Source organism: Gorilla gorilla, chromosome 19 (genome assembly GCF_029281585.2).
Source record: "Gorilla gorilla gorilla isolate KB3781 chromosome 19, NHGRI_mGorGor1-v2.1_pri, whole genome shotgun sequence".
Lineage (NCBI taxonomy): Eukaryota > Metazoa > Chordata > Mammalia > Primates > Hominidae > Gorilla > Gorilla gorilla.
The window spans coordinates 28,019,703-28,037,579 of NC_073243.2; the positions used below are offsets into that span (position 1 = coordinate 28,019,703).

The 17,877-nt window shown below is 43.2% G+C and overlaps 1 protein-coding gene across 1 annotated transcript in view; it reads left to right on the forward strand.

Moving 5' to 3' along the window:
- MYOCD (myocardin) overlaps positions 1-17,877 on the forward strand; it is a 100,162-nt gene that overhangs the window by 70,169 nt on the left and 12,116 nt on the right. The window contains exons 6-10 of the mRNA XM_019013327.4: positions 6-181; positions 3,071-3,196; positions 8,045-8,298; positions 9,778-9,931; positions 16,328-17,260. Of these exons, the coding sequence (XP_018868872.2) occupies positions 6-181; positions 3,071-3,196; positions 8,045-8,298; positions 9,778-9,931; positions 16,328-17,260 (1,643 nt within the window). The remainder of the gene's footprint in view (positions 1-5; positions 182-3,070; positions 3,197-8,044; positions 8,299-9,777; positions 9,932-16,327; positions 17,261-17,877) is intronic.

A 17,877-nucleotide genomic window follows, 5' to 3' on the forward strand; every position in this document is an offset into this window, starting at 1 on the left:
CTCAGGTAACCAGGTGAGTTTCTCCAAATCCACGGATGCTTTTGCCTTTGAAGAGGACAGCAGCAGCGATGGGCTTTCTCCAGATCAGACTCGAAGTGAAGACCCCCAAAACTCAGCGGGATCCCCGCCAGACGCTAAAGCCTCAGATACCCCTTCGACAGGTACTCTGGGGACAAACCAGGTAAAAAACAAAACAAACAAACGAAAAAAGTAAAACAGCATCTCAGTGTATTATCGTTTCAGTCTTAACATCAACACTGTTAACAGCTGGTTTTGCTTAGAGAACGCAGAGATGTCCCTGGCTGCCACAGCATTTTGATGCCTCTTCTCACTCTATTCAGTGCAGGCCTCTGCGTGGGGTGACAAAAGCTCCAGAAAACACTGAAAGAGAACCTCCAGAACTACACCCTTTAACTTATCCATTAAGCATCTGCTCTGCCAAGCAGATACCTTTTATCTCCATTTTTATGGACAAACTAGCTAAGACTCAGTGAGATTGGATGACTCGCCAACAATCTCCCAGCTAGAAAGTGCCAGAGCAGGACTGATTCAAAGTTCACCATCTCTCTGTGCACTGAGGACTCACTACAGGGCTCCAGGGAGTGGAGAGAAGGAAACGCTGGCTCTCTCCAAGGCAGGGAGGCCCACGTTGCTTCTACTTTTAGCAGGTTTCTACCTAGCAAGCTGCAGTAAAATTCAGCCCCAACCCAACCATAACATTCACCTCTTTCTGTACAAATCTACAAACCCTTGAGCATGAGGAACATGTATTGAGAATACTCTTAAAGCACATTTATAAAGAATAATGATGATTATGGGCTGGGCACGGTGGCTCACGCCTGCAATCCCAGCACTTTGGGAGGCTGAGGCGGGCAGATCACCTGAGATCAGGAGTGCAAGACCAGCCTGGCCAACACGGTGAAACCCCGTCTCTACTAAAAATACAAAAATTAGCCGGGCATGGTGGTGCGTGCCTGTAATCCCAGCTACTTGGGAGGCTGAGGCAGGAGAATCACTTGAAACCAGAAGGCAGAGGTTGCAGTGAGCTGAGATCATGCCACTGCACTCCAGCCTGGGCAACAAGAGTGAAACTCCACCTCAAAGGGGGGGAAAAAAAAGAATAATGATGATTATGAACAACAGTTCCTGCTACATATTAAGTGCTCACTCTGGGCCAGGGGCAGTGCCAAGTGCATCACAAAAGTTTCCTCATTTGAAATCAGAGACCCCTCCAAGTAGGTATCATTGAGGTTGATTCTGACAGAGAAGGAACTAAAGCTCTGAGAGGCCGAGCAACTGGGTGGGCTCTAGAAATATGGCAGAGTGTCAGCCACGCTGGGGAAATCCAGCCAGAGGCATGGAGCCCTTAAGAGAGATGCACCCGGGCATCCACATATGAGGGGAAGGAGATGCGTAAGTGTGAAAGCCAGATGTGAGCTCTTCCAACTCTGTCTCTATCCAGAGAGCCCTTCAGACCCTCAGCCCCTTCCCTTTACCACTCCTGGCCTCACAGAAATTGTGCAATGAACTGAAATTAGATACATTTGAAAGCTGGGTTATTTTTTTTCCCACTGAAAAGTACCATACAGATATTAGGGACAGTTAAAATAATTATCATTCAGTGCCTCGTTTCCCAAAACCATGCCAGTTACTGATCACCGTCATGCCTATCTTCACCCCATCAGAGCAAACCTAAAGCTGCCAAGGAGAAAAAGTGAAATGGGAGGAAAAAGGGAGGCATGGAAAGCTGAGCTGAGATACTTGTGTGTTTATTGTGCAAGAGTGTATAATCAAAGCATTTTTCCTTCCCCTGCATGCCACAGCTGGTCTTTGCAGCCAAATTTCTTTGATAACATCAAACGGTATATCAGATCATTTGTACACATTATTCTGACAGTAAATTCCTCAGCTTCTGATTTAAGAATGGTTTGAGGAAAAGGCAAGTTCTTTTCTGCTTCACCTTAGGAGAGGGGAAGAAGAGAACAAGCACCGAACAATGCCAGGCAAGATGCAAAAATCATTGTTTGTCATTTCTCCTGGCAATCATGTTTGACAGATGAGGACACTGAGGCTCCAAGAGAAAAGAATCCTTTGGGCCTTTGACAGGTGCCAGGCAGGGCTCAGGGAAGAACTGCAAAGCTCATTCCTAACCCCCCATGGAGAGATCATGGGCAGCCCTGGCTCCTTTTTGTCAGAGTTGAAACAGAGGAATATAGGAGAGAAAGAGAAAATAATTTTTCCCTTTACAGACTCTACCTCTGGTAAAGGTTTCTTATGACTTTATACACATGCACGCGCATGCACACACAAACACACACACAGACTCACATATGTATACACACAAAACCACATATACATATACATGCCTGTGTGCACACATGTGCACACACACACACACGTATACACCTAACATGCACACACACATATATACACACATGCACATAAGCACACATGCACATACACACATGCATGCACATATAAACACTCAGACACACACTTGGAGATACACACACACACTTCCAAACACACACTTTCCGTTTTTCTGCTAACATCCTTTTTATCTACCTTGTTCATTGTCCTACTTTGCCCCCAAATTCCTACACTCACTCTTCCCTGCTGCTCTTTTTCAGTTGCATTATCAAGACAGGTGGACCTTGTCACACACAGGTGGAACGCCCACACACCGAGACCAGATGTCCCAGTTTGCCTAGAACAGACCAGTTTTATACCTGTCTTTTGGAATCATTACTTAGAATGATTCCCTTTCTCTCTCAAAAGTGTTCTCAGCTGGATGATAAGTTTATATATATATATATATATATATATATATGTATATATGTATATACACATAAACATATTTATATGTATATACACATATACATATATATACACACACACATATATACACACATATACGTATGTGACTCCTCCCACTGAGGGAGTAGGCTGATATTTACTTGGGTGAGAAGCTAGGATGAAAGCAGCAGAGGTATATATACGGACTCTAACATTTCTGTGTCACACAACTTATTCCTGTATCTTCCTAATATCGGTAACATTTGGATTTCAGGATCTTGCTTCTGGCTCAGAAAATGACAGAAATGACTCAGCCTCACAGCCCAGCCACCAGTCAGATGCGGGGAAGCAGGGGCTTGGCCCCCCCAGCACCCCCATAGCCGTGCATGCTGCTGTAAAGGTACGGACACATCAGCCTCCAAGCCCTGCCTGAGCGCTCGGCTCACAGAGCCGACTTGGAGCAGAACTTTCTGAGTTAGGTCTGACAACACGAGGAGAATTACACGGAGGACCCATGCAGAGGTTCAGCTCACTAGGAGGGTCACAAAACAGGAGATGAGAAATGGGTCACCATCCTTGCAGCACAGCAGAGGTCCCCTCTGCCACGGAGAAGGCTGTGGGTTTGCATTTCTTTGGAATCACAGCCCAGCCAGCACGTTCCCCACTTAAAAGATTTCAGAAGCTCACCTTTGAGGTAGACACAGCTGATTGTAAGGCAGGATTTGCAAGTTTCATAAAATAGGTATACAGCAGTTGAATTTTATGCAAGGGAAGTAGCCCTGAAAAGCTTGCATAACGTAAAACTTACATCATTCAAGCCAGTCTTCCGATGGAAATAAACACGGGGTTTCATTCATAGTAGGCAGGTAGCTAGAATCATTATAGCAAATGTTTAGTTTTCTCAGCATTATATCTTTTTGTTAATTTTTATTTTTATTTCAATAGTTTTGGGGGTGCAGGTGGTTTTTGGTTACACAGAGAAGTTCTTTAGTGGTGATTTTTTTTCTTTTTCTTTTTTCTTTTTTTTTTTTTTGAGACGGAGTCTCTCTCTGTTGCCCAGGTTGGAATACAGTGGCGCGATGTCAGCTCACTGCAACCTCTGCCTCCCAGGTTCAAGTGATTCTCCTGCCTCAGCCTCCCGAGTATCTGGGACTACAGGCTCCCGCCACCATGCCCGGCTAATTTTTTGTGTTTTTAATAGAGATGGGGTTTCGCTGTGTTAGCCAGGATGGTCTTCATCTCCTGACCTCATGATCCACCTGCCTTGGCCTCCCAAAGTGCTGGGATTACAGGCGTGAGCCACTGCGCCCAGCCCTTTAGTGGCGATTTCGGAGATTGTAGTGCACCTGTCACCTGAGCAGTGTACACTGTACACAATATGGAATCTTTTATCCCTCACCCCACTCCCAATCTTCCCCCAATCCCCAAATTCCATTACATAATTCTTACGCTTCTGCATCCTCATAGCTTAGCTCCCACTTATAAGTGAGAACACATGATACTTGGTTTTCCATTCCTGAGTTACTTCACTTAGAATAATGGCCTGCAGCTCCATCCAAGTGGCTGCAAAAGACATTATTTCGTTCCTTTTTATGGCTGAGTAGCATTCCATGTTGTATATGTACCACATTTTCTTTATCCACTTGTTGGTTGATGGGCACTTCAGTTGGGTCCATATCTTTGCACTTGCGACTTGTGCTTCTATAAACACCAGCATCGCATCTCACAGTACGCAGGCTGCTCTCTCTTCAGTTAATTGCCTGGTAATCATGTGGCTTTCTTTATACTGTTTTATCCCAAATAACTTCTCTTTGTGTTCCTTTTTTTTTCTCTTGAGATGGAGTTTCACTCTTGTTGCCCAGGATGGAGTGCAGTGGCGTGATCTCAGCTCGTCGCAACCTCCGCCTCCCAGGTTCAAGTGATTCTCCTGCCTCAGCCTCCCCAGTAGCTGGGATTATAGGTGCATACCACCATGCCTGGCAAATTTTGTATTTTTAGTAAAGACGGGGTTTCTCCATGTTGGTCAGGCTGATCTTGAACTCCTGACCTCAGGTAATCCACCTGCCTCGGCCTCCCAGAGTGCTGGGATTACAGGCGTAAGCCACCGTGCCTGGCCTATCCCAAATAACTTCCAACTGATTTGGGAACACGTTTTCTCAGCTTGAGTGCCACCACTTAATGAATGTTAAAATGACTCTTACGGGATTTAAAAAAGATTGTAAATTGAAGAAAAAATCAATGATATAGTAACAGTTTTATGGCCTAATGGATGATAGACACTTCAGTTTGCCAATAAGCCTCCCCCACCAAACCACAAGAGCTTAAACCCAGCTGACAATTCACTCAGCTCAACAGGTTGGAAATTATGTGACTATCAATGCATTTTGTTCATTGTAGGGGAAGGAGGAGGAGATGAGTCCCGTTATTTCTAAAGCTGAGTATAAAGAGAAATGTTATTCATATTTCTATCACAGTATTTAAATTTTGCATAATTTAAGTTAGCAGCGGAGCATGGTGGCTCACGCCTGTAATCCCAGCACTTTGGGAGGCCGAGGCGGGCAGATCACCTGAGGTCAGGAGTTCGAGACCAGCCTGGCCAATATGGTGAAACCCCGTCTCTACCAAAAAATACAAAAATTAGCCGGACGTGGTGCCGTGTGCCTGTAATCCCAGCTACTCAGGAGGCTGAGGCAGGAGAATCGCTTGAACCCAGGAGGCGGTGGTGGCAGTGACCCGAGATCGCAGTCACTGCACTCTAGCCTGGTCGACAGAGTGAGACTCTGTATATATATAAAAAAAAAAAAAATTAGCAAAGCCTTCAACCTCACTGTAGTAGAAAGTATGATAGAAGCCCAGGAGATGAACAGATCACTTTCTGTGAAAAAGGCAATTCTTACAGACACCCAGCTGGTCCCGGCAGGCTGGTTGTTTGTAGAAGAGCCATCATTTCTTCTGCTTGGTCAACAAACACAGAAACCTTAGTGTCCCCTGGGCTCAAAAAGAGAATAGTAATAGTAGCCTTTACCCCAGACTATCCAGAGTAAATGGTCCGATTTCAGTATCTTCTGGAATGTGCTAAGGCAACATAGAGAAAAAAAGCTCCTGGACCTCTGACTTAGCTGCGGGACCCTGCCAGGGCTGCAGCTCCCATCCTCCCCAGACAAGGCAAGCCTCAGAATGAGGCGACAACAGCAGCTGGTCTGGAGCAGGCCAGGGCAGAGCTGGTTTCGGGAGCCCTGCAGAAACTCTCCAAGGACAGAAGACTGATTAACTAACTAGAATGCTAATCGATTAGTAAGCAGAGAGAAACGGAGCCACCAAACACACCCAACTACTTGTGTTCATTATTCATTAGTCGCCAGGAAGAAGTCTCTTTGGAAAACAAAAGAGCCTTTGGGGGTGCATTGTGCTGAGTCCAAGTGAGTTGTAAGCTCCTTTGGATAAGGTCACATTCAGATGTGTAGTTTGTGGTTGAAGTGGGGAACCTGCCAAGTCAGAATATGCTTGCCAGCTGTTCAGGAGCCCCCTCTTCTGGACACCGGTGGAAACACACTTTCCTTCCAATGTTCCCCCAAATCCTAGCTCACTCGTGGTCATGACATCCATGTTCTTCATTTCAACCTTCTGTAATAAAGTCAGGGTTTGAAAATTATTTTTTTTTGAGGCGGAGTCTCGCTCTATCACCCAGGCTGGAGTGTAGTGGCGCAGTCTCGGCTTACTGCAACCTCCGCCTCCTGGGTTCAAGCTATTCTACTGCCTCACCCTCCCGAGAAGCTGAGACTACAGGCATCTACCACCAAGCCCAGCTAATTTTTTGTATTTTTACCAGAGACAGGGTTTCACCATGTTGGCCAGGCTGGTCTCGAACTCCTGACCACAAGTGATGCGCCCACCTCCGCCTCCCAAAGTGCTGGGATTACAGGCATGAGCCACCGCGCCGGCCTGAAAATTACTTTTTTTTTAACCTGATAACAGGATGGACCCATTCCTTCCTAATATACGAAGGTCTTTTATTTCAGGAGCAGGTTGTAGACATAATTACCTGTTCATTGACTACCTGTTATTATTTCAATATTATCTTTTATAGTCTTTATATTGATTAGTGAGAGAAAAAGTAAAGAATATTTTCTCCAACTTGCAGATGAGGAAACTGAGATGTATTAAAGTTAAGTAATTGTACCACTTTCAAAAATTTGTCTTATCTTCCAAGACTATACCCTTAACTTCCTGATTCAGTGTGTCCAAATCATGCAATACATGCTTTGGGTTCCAACTCTGGCAAGTGTTCCAGTTAGGGGGATAACCCTTCCCGTAATAAGTAAAGTGTCCTTATTTCAAAAGGTGTTACTTCCTGATCTTTCATCGGTATTTGGCAGGCAGGCGAGAGGGTGTTCAGCAGGCAGATAGGCAAGGTTTATCTTACTTTCAGCCCAAAGCAACAAATAACCACATTCTAGATTTTCAAAGAAAATCTTAGTTTTATCTTAGTTTATGTCATTAATAAGTCAACTTATTAAGTGTTTAACTAAAAGTGACTGCACATATGCATATGAAAGTTCTTTTTTTTTTTTTTTTGAGATGGAGTTTCGCTCTTGTTGCCCAGGCTGGAGTGCAATGGCATGATCTCGGCTCACTGCAACCTCTGCCTCCCAGGTTCAAGCGATTCTCCTGCCTCAGTTTCCCAAGTAGCTGGGGTTACAGGCGCCTGACACCACACCCGGCTACTTTTTGTATTTTTTGTAGAGAAGGGGTTTCACCATGTTGGTCAGGCTAGTCTCGAACTCATGACCTCAGGTGATCCACCTGCCTCGGCCTCCCAAAGTGTTGGCATTGGCATTACAGGTGTGAGCCATCGCTCCCAGCCATGAAAGAACTTTCTACAAGTAGTCTCAAGATCAGAATGCAGCCTTTGTTAGGTCATCAGTTGGTTTTAGGTTAGGAGAATGCACTCACTGAAACACAGGATTACATTTTGCTGTACTCCAGAAAGGAAAAACTCTGGAGCTGCTTCTAAGATTCAACATTCCCCGTCTAAGGAGTGTCCTTCCAGTGTGATACACTTGCAATGGATTTGTTCATTAGCAACGTTAGTGTCCTAGGAGCTCTTTGTACATCATACTTTTGCTGTATTATATTTCTGAGATCCAAGAATGGCCATCAGACAAAACTGCCTCACAACGTGTCCATGAGGCAAAATCATCCTCAGCCATCACCTAAAGCACATGCCATTTCCTCATCCTCTTTGCAGTCCAAATCCTTGGGTGACAGTAAGAACCGCCACAAAAAGCCCAAGGACCCCAAGCCAAAGGTGAAGAAGCTTAAATATCACCAGTACATTCCCCCAGACCAGAAGGCAGAGAAGTCCCCTCCACCTATGGACTCAGCCTACGCTCGGCTACTCCAGCAACAGCAGCTGTTCCTGCAGCTCCAAATCCTCAGCCAGCAGCAGCAGCAGCAGCAACACCGATTCAGCTACCCAGGGATGCACCAAGCTCAGCTTAAGTAAGTCCGGCAAGGCTGGGAGGGTGGCTGTGGGCAGAGGTTGGGAAGGGTGTCTATTAATATCTATCTGCCAGCACCATGGGGCCTAGCAAGTCCTGTATTGCACCATTTCCTCATCCAATATGTTTGGAAGGTGACTCAATTTAGAAACTATGCACACCTTTTCAGAGCCGTAAGACTGGGAGGAAGCAAATACAGGGCCCTCTTTATCTGCAGATGTATTCCAAACCCTCAGTGGATCCCTGAAACTGCAGAGAGTACTGAACTCTACATATACTGTATTTTTCTTAGGCATATATACCTATGATAAGGTTTCACTTATAAATTAGGCACAGTGAGAGAATAACAATAATAGCTAGCAATAATGTAGAACAATTATAGCAAGATACTGTAATAAAAGGTATCTGGATGTGGTTTCTCTCTCAAAATAACTTATTGTACTGGACACAACTATTTTTGAACTGCAGTTGACCTCAGGTAACTGAAATCTTGTAAAGTGAAACTGCCAATAGGTGGAGGGACTATTATAAATCAATGCCCTTGATAAGAGGCCCCTTTGGGGAAAAGGAAAGTATTAGCACTTTCAAGTTGGACTATGGAAAGTCTAAGAATGTGATATTGGAATTATGAGCAATTCCGATGCCCTTCTGCTTTTGGAAGGAACAGGGCTGAGCAGCTGACAGACACCCTCAAAGATTGACTCCTGAGCCCAGGTTGTGTGACCACATTGCTAGGTCACCTTTTATTTTTTTTAAATATATTTATTTATTTATTCATTTATTTTTTCGAGATGGAGTTTCACTCTTGTTGCCCAGGCTGGAGTGCAGTGGCGCGATCTTGGCTCACTGCAACCTCCGCCTCCCAGGTTCAAGCGATTCTCCTGCCTCAGCCTCCCTAGTAGCTAGGATTATAGGCATGCGCCACCACGCCCGGCTAATTTTGTATTTTTAGTAGAGACAGGGTCTCTCTACGTTGGTCAGGCTGGTCTCAAACTCCCGACCTCAGGTGATCCACCCACCTCGGCCTCCCAAAGTGCTCGGATTACAGGCATGAGTCACCGTGCCTGGCCAGGTCACCCTTTAAATTGTCAATATCCCCACATATAAAGTTGAGATGTAGATTCCTCCTGTGTCATCCTCAGACTATATACTAGCAATTATGCTGAGCACTAAACGCAACCAAGCTTCACCAGGTGTGTTTGGCCTCCCCAGGACAGAGCATCAGCTGAATCACAGGTGGAAGTGTCCTCTTTCATATGCCAGAGTCCCTGCCACTCCCTCTTATCTCCCTAAACAAAGTTCAGATGTCACGCACCGCTTACCATCTAGCCGGCAGTGTTGTTTTTCCTCACCCTGGTCTCTTCTGCTGGTTTATTACATGCCTGACCCTTGCAGGCAATCACTTTGGGATCCGATCTAAATGCAAGTTATCCCACCGATAGTTGATGGTACTTGAAATGCCTTTTTGTTTGTTTTTTAGGGAACCAAATGAACAGATGGTCAGAAATCCAAACTCTTCTTCAACGCCACTGAGCAATACCCCCTTGTCTCCTGTCAAAAACAGTTTTTCTGGACAAACTGGTGTCTCTTCTTTCAAACCAGGCCCACTCCCACCTAACCTGGATGATCTGAAGGTATAGGATTTGACATGAGTTTCTTTCTTTTTTTAAACAAATACAACAGTATGTTGTTAACATCACCACGACCAACTGATATCTGGAGTAAGAGAGTGGGAGGGGAAGAAGACTATAGGAAACACTGAAGGAGGTGACAGAATTTATCCTGCTGTGGTTGAACACCCCAGTTGTCTAGTCCATTTTATGCAGCCGTAACAGGATACTGGAAACTGAGAAATTTGAAAAGAAAAGGAATTTATTTCTCACAGTTCTAGAACTGAGAAGTCCAAGGACATGGCACCAGTATCTGGCAAATGCCATCCCATTGTAGAATGGCAGAAGGTGGAAGGGCAAGAAAGGGCAAGAGCCCTTTCTTTTGAGATAGAGGGAAAAGACAAACTTTATGTTTATTTTACCATAGCAAAAAATAATTTTTAAGTAGGCTATTTCTAGATAAGAGTAAGACAGGAGACAAGTGAGACAGGAGATGCTTTAGCCAAAGAGAAACATGATCCAGATATGATAGTGCCATCTGTCAGACCCCTCAAAACCCACTTTTGGGAGGCTGAGGCGGGTGGATCCCTCTAGATACACATGCTCAGAATCATTGGCTGGTGAGAGTTACAATAATTAGTATAGGTATAAGGAGATGATGATGATGATGGTGCCTACCTTTTTTTTTTTTTTTTTTTTGAGATGGAGTCTTGCTCTGTCATCCAGGCTGGAGTGCAGTGGCACAATCTTGGCTCACTGCAAGCTCTGCTTCCCGGCTTCAAGCGATTCTCCTCCCTTAGCTTCCCTAGTAGCTGGGACTACAGGCACCTACCACTACACCCAGCTAATTTTTGTATTTTTAGTAGAGACAGGGTTTCACTAGTTGGCCAGGCTGGTCTCGAACTCCTAACCTCAGGTGATCCACCGGTCTTGGCCTCCCAAAGTGCTGGGATTACAGGCATGAGCCACCCTGCCCAGCCCCTACCAATTTTTTTTTTTAAATATAAACCATCCGTCATTCATTCTGTGTAGATTTGCTTTAATTTTCACCCTGCAAGATAAGTTTTCTCTCCCCAATTTAAGAAGTGAAAATAAAAACCAGAATCATAAAGAGGTCAAATCATAGGCAGTTTAACCAGCTTATGAATGACAAAACTGAGGCTTGAAGCTAAGTAACTTATTTCAAGGGCTTTGCTATTGTATGAGACATGAGTGGAAAGAGAGAGATGGGCAGGAGAGAACATGGCTGGACTTGACCACTCACTGTGTGTATGGGGAGAGGCGCCATCTGAGTCCTGGGAGAGTGACATCAATGACAGAAAGAGGGAGAGTAGAATGAGGAGTTGATGTGAAGGGACAGTGGCAAGTTCATTCAGTTTGGGAAAGTCAAGTCGCAGGTACCAGCAGGACAACCGAGAGAAAAGTCATCCGTTTCCATCAGTAAGAATTAGCCAGGCTGTCTTGTCAGGGGTGGGAAAAGAAATTTCAGAATCATGTGCAATGTATGGAGCATTGAACCTAGAAGGGTGAATGAGATTGACGAAGAACAAAATGGAAAGAGTGAGAAGGAAAGAGAGAAGAGGAATGAAGGAGGCATATGATGCAACCACAATTGGGGAAAGGAAGAAATAAGAGGAATGGATGAAGGTGACCCCGCTAATAGTAATCAGAAAGGTCATATAATGAAGGTGACATTTGCAAGCAGTTTTCATGTTTTGCTACACAAAAGTAAAAGAACACTGAGAGAAAAGTCTTTGATTTCTTTTTGAAAAGTTCATGGTTATATATCACAGTATGTGGACAATTTTTTGCATCCTATTTAAAAAAAAAAAAAACTGGCTGGGCGCGGTGGCTCACGCCTATAATCGCAGCACTTTGGGAGGCCAAGGTAGGTGGATCATAAAGTCAAAATATCAAGACCAGCCTGACCAACACGGTGAAACCCCATCTCTACTAAAAATATAAAAATTAGCTGGGTGTGGTGGTGCACGCCTGTAATCCAGCTACTCGGGAGGCTGAGGCGGGAGAATCGCTTGAACCCGGGAGGTGGAGGTTGCAGTGAGCCAAGATCGTGCCACTGCACTCTAGCCTGATGACAGAGCTTGACTCCGTCTCAAAACAAAAAAAAAAACAAAAAAAACTGGAGAGAGAGAGAAAGAGAGAGACTGAAAGTTTAAAAAACTGAGAGAATACCTTATTGATATTAAGAAATAATAATTCATATTTTAAGGTGTGATAATGTTATTATATTATGGCTTTTTAAGAGTACTTATCTTTTAGAGATAGAGACCAAATTATTTGGATGAAATTATATATGCTTTGCTTCAAAATAATTCAGGAAAGGTAGGAGAAGTGGGTTGGAGTATAGAAGAAACAAGATTGGGCATGAGTGATAATTGTTGAAGTTTGTTGATGAGTATATGAGGTTCATTAGACTTTCTATCTACTTTTGTGTATGTGTGAATTTTTCCATAATAGTTTAAAAAGTTATTAGTGATGAAAACATTAGTGAATGTAGGGAAGAGGTGTATACAAACCTTAGTCCTAAACAAGCCCATACAGTGTAATATTCTGAAGTTTAAGGTAAATTAAACTCAACTGTATTCATTTTTAGAATATGAGCTACATTATTTAATAATGTAGTTAAATTATTCAGTGGCAAGACAGATTCTAAAAATAAATGTAGAACTCATCAATTTTAAGTAATTCAAAATTAAAATAATAATGAGTTGCCATTTTGTACTTTTTCAAACTAGCAAATCTAAAAGAAAATGATAAAACAATTCCAGCAAGACTGTAGGGTAAATAAATAATTGCTAATGTAAGTTAATTCAATCCTTTCTATAACTTTTAGCTGATTATAAAGTAACATATATTGACTTGAAATATGATAGTGTGTAGAAAAGTAAACAGTATTTTGAAAGATAATTAAGACTAACAGAAAGCAGATTATATTTCCTTCTAGGTTTAAAATGCATATAAACATTTTGTTTTAAAATAATTGTCTTGAAAAAATTACGTGTACATAAATTACTGGCATACTTCTTTTCTTAACACATCGTGAACATTTTTCATAACTGTTAATATTCAATAAATTTTTTATTTTTAATAGCAGCATATCACTTCACCACCTAGTTAACATTCCACTGCTGGACACTTAACTAGCTACCAGATTTTTGCTATTCAAAATGTGATTTCAGGCCGGGCGCAGTGGCTCACGCCTGTAATCCTAGTGTTTGGGAGGCCAAGGTGGGCGGATCGCTTGAGGTCAGGTGTTCAAAACCAGCATGGCCAACATGGTGAAACCCCATCTCTACTAAAAATACAAAAAATTAGCCGGGTGTGGTGGTGCACACCTGTAATCCCAGCTACTCAGGAGGCTGAGGCAGGGGAATTGCTTGAACCCAGGAGATGGAGGTTGCAGTGAGCTGAGATCGCACCACTACACTCCAGCCTGGGTGACACAGCGAGACTCTGTCTCAAAACATATATATATATATGTGTGTGTATATATATACACACACATATATATACACATATGTATGTATATACATATGTATGTATATACATATGTATATGTATCTATACAAAACATATATGTGTGTATATATATACACATATATGTCTCAAAACCTATATATACGTGTGTATATACACACGTATATATACACATATGTATATACACATACATATGTGTATATATACATATATATGTATATATATGTATATATGTGTGTGTGTGTATATATATATATATATGATTTCAATGATCTTTGTGCCTACATTTATTAGTTTCTCTGATTATTTCCTCAGGCTAGAATAAAATTCCTGAATTAAATATATTAATATTGTTTAAAGTTTTTTTGTTTGTTTGTTTTTGAGACGGAGGCTCGCTCTGTCGCCCAGGCTGGAGTGCAGTGGCCTGATCTCGGCTAACTGCAAGCTCCGCCTTCCGGGTTCAGGCCTTTCTCCTGCCTCAGCCTCCCGAATAGCTGGGACTACAGGCGCCCGCCATCATGCCCAGCTAATTTTTTGTATTTTTAGTAGAGACGGGGTTTCACCGTGGTCTCCATCTCCTGACCTCGTGATCCGCCCGCCTCGGCCTCCCAAAGTTCTGGGATTACAGGAGTGAGCCACGGCGCCCGGCTAAAGTTTTTGATACATATTAAAATTTCTGCCCTGAACATTTATGTGTCTGTTCCCAGAAGCAGCAAGTCAAAGCAGCACTTCTCAAACATTAATGTGTGAACTGAATCACCTGAGCTCTTGGTAGCATGAAGATTCTGATTCAGGTCTGGGGAGGGGCCCAAGATTCTGCATTTCCAACTAGCTCCCAGGCGATGCTGATGTTGCTTGTCTAGGGACCATACTTTGAATAGCAATGTAATAAAGAGCTTTACAAACACGTTGTAATTTTGGGCCGGGCGCTATGGCTCACGCCTGTAATCCCAGCACTTTGGGAGGCTGAGGCGAGTGGATCATCTAAGGTCAGGAGTTCCAGACCAGCCTGGCCAACATGGTGAAACCCCGTCTCTACTTAAAATACAAAAATTAGCCCGATGTGGTGGTGCGTGCCTGTAATCCCAGCTACTCGGGAGGCTGAGGCGGGAGAATTGCTTGAACCCGGGAGGTGGAGGTTGCAGTGAGCCGAGATTATGCCGCTGCACTCCAGCCTGACCAACAGAGCAAGACTCTGCCTCAAAAAAAAACTAATTTAATTTTTGCTGCTACTTAACTAACACAAAGTCTTCTTATTCATTTGCCAACTTAATAAATACAAATATATATTCATTAGATTTTCATTTCTTGGATTACTAATGATGATATACGTACATTACTGTCCATATTTTAAATTTTATTTCTGTTTCTGAAAAGCTGGATCATATATCCCTTGCTCATTTTTATACTGGATATCAATCTTCTTTTTAATCAATTAGCACACTTGATACATTGAGCTTTTTAACACTTTATTATTTGTGTCACAATTCGTTTTTCCCAAGATAGCTATTTGTATTTGCGCTTTGTAGTTTCTTGACTTACAGAAGTTTTAAATTTTGTTTTCAATATTTTTCTCAAACTATCTTTTCCTACAGAGTATCAGAATATTTCCCTATAGTCTTCTGTTTTATGAAATAATTGACATTTAGGTATTTAATATGTTTCCTGTTTTAATTACAAACGTAATACGTTTATGTGGCATATTTAGAACATACAGATAAGGAGAACCATCGTTAACATTTTAGCATATTTTTATCTGGATTTTTCATATGCAAACATAGGTTCAAATGTATATATGTATATATATATATACATACATTGTTTATATAATTTTTAGAAAAATACAATCAGTTCAAACTTTGTTCATTTGTTACTATACCACAACAATTAATCATCCAATGTCAGCAAATATAGCATCAGCTTTTATGGATCTGTAGTGTCCCATCATTTGCATACACTATCATTTACCTAACCACTTCTCATATTTGTAGATATTTAGAGTTTCCAGTTTATGAACATTATAAAAAATACAGGGATAAGATAATTACAAGTGAATTAACATAATAATATTAGTAAAACTTTATATTGCACAACAATTTGCCAGGCACTATTCCAAGTGCTTTATACATTTTAAGCCATTTTAACCCTCACAAAAATGCATAAAGTAAGCATTATTTCCTCCATTTCCCAGAAGGGAAACTGAGGCACGAAGTGATTGATCACTGAGTTAGTAACAGACAGGGCCAGGAGTTGAACTGATGGTCTTATCGCCACATACTCTCTCAGTATATGACTATTATTCAGCTGGTCATTAAAATTAGGACATAAACGTTTATATGGAGCCGTGGTTCTCAAAGTCAGGTCCGGGCACCACCTGAGGACTTGTTAGAAATGTGTATCAACTGGGTCAGAAACCCCACAGTGGGGCCCTGCAGTCTGCTTTGTAACACACCCTCCAGTGGTTCTGGCGCATGCTCAGGTTTGAGGAAGAGAACGTGGTAGGAAGAGCCCTCACCAAGGAAGCCAGAAAAGCTGCAGACTTTGCTGTACTTCAAGACTATTGTTGGAGGGCTTGTGTCTAAACCCAGGCAGATATGTTTTCTCATCTATAAAATGGGGACACAGATCGCCATGAGGGATGACGGGCAGTAGATTCGATGACTTCTACCATTCATTCAAGCTCTACATTTCTATGACTCTAAGGCCATGAAAACACCGTATATGATAAAGTTAAAAATAATTGTTAAAATTGTGCAAAACTGATTTATATCAGGGGTAGGAGAGGAAATCGGAAAGAAGTATAAAAAAGAGGTGGGTATTGTAGAATTCCATTTGTGATGTTTTGAAGCTAATTGTATAATGAATACACTTTTAAAAATATTGTCGTTAAACAGCACACTAACCACATTCTGATTTCTTTAGGTCTCTGAATTAAGACAACAGCTTCGAATTCGGGGCTTGCCTGTGTCAGGCACCAAAACGGCTCTCATGGACCGGCTTCGACCCTTCCAGGACTGCTCTGGCAACCCAGTGCCGAACTTTGGGGATATAACGACTGTCACTTTTCCTGTCACACCCAACACGCTGCCCAATTACCAGTCTTCCTCTTCTACCAGTGCCCTGTCCAACGGCTTCTACCACTTTGGCAGCACCAGCTCCAGCCCCCCGATCTCCCCAGCCTCCTCTGACCTGTCAGTCGCTGGGTCCCTGCCGGACACCTTCAATGATGCCTCCCCCTCCTTCGGCCTGCACCCGTCCCCAGTCCACGTGTGCACGGAGGAAAGTCTCATGAGCAGCCTGAACGGGGGCTCTGTTCCTTCTGAGCTGGATGGGCTGGACTCCGAGAAGGACAAGATGCTGGTGGAGAAGCAGAAGGTGATCAATGAACTCACCTGGAAACTCCAGCAAGAGCAGAGGCAGGTGGAGGAGCTGAGGATGCAGCTTCAGAAGCAGAAAAGGAATAACTGTTCAGAGAAGAAGCCGCTGCCTTTCCTGGCTGCCTCCATCAAGCAGGAAGAGGCTGTCTCCAGCTGTCCTTTTGCATCCCAAGTACCTGTGAAAAGACAAAGCAGCAGCTCAGAGTGTCACCCGCCGGCTTGTGAAGCTGCTCAACTCCAGCCTCTTGGAAATGCTCATTGTGTGGAGTCCTCAGATCAAACCAATGTACTTTCTTCCACATTTCTCAGCCCCCAGTGTTCCCCTCAGCATTCACCGCTGGGGGCTGTGAAAAGCCCACAGCACATCAGTTTGCCCCCATCACCCAACAACCCTCACTTTCTGCCCTCATCCTCCGGGGCCCAGGGAGAAGGGCACAGGGTCTCCTCGCCCATCAGCAGCCAGGTGTGCACTGCACAGGTAAGAGCACCTTGCGCCATGCGTGGTGCACACTTCTTTCTGGAAGTGGGTTACAAATTTTCAACTGCTGAAGAGCTAATGTCAGAACTTTCAATGGGAAGGGTTTACCAAAAGCATAGCAGAATCTCCCAGACACTACAATCCTTGAATCTTCATGGTAGACCAAACTCACTCATCCTCTAAGGCAGGGGTTGGCAAACTTACTCTGTAAAGGGCCAGATGGTAAATATTTTTTGCTTTGCAGGTCACACTGTCTGTGTCATACCTACCCAGTTTTGCCTTTGTTTCACAAAAGCAGCCATAGATATCATGTGAGCAAATGCACATGGCTCTGTCCCAATAAAACTTTATTTTAAAAAATAGTCAGTGAGCAAAACTTGGCTTGTGGGCTGCAGTTTGCTGACCACTGTTCTCAGGATTCCCAGGATTCCTTGGTGTCCAACCTTATCATAGGCCAAACCAATGCCTCAGAGGTTTAAAGGGGAAATCATCAGATCTTACTCTTCATGTAATGGTCTGCATAGTGCAAACATTTACTGACCACCTACTATGTGCCAGGCCCCGTTCTCATCTCTGGGACTTAGTGCTGAACTAGCCAAACAAAAATTTCTATTCTC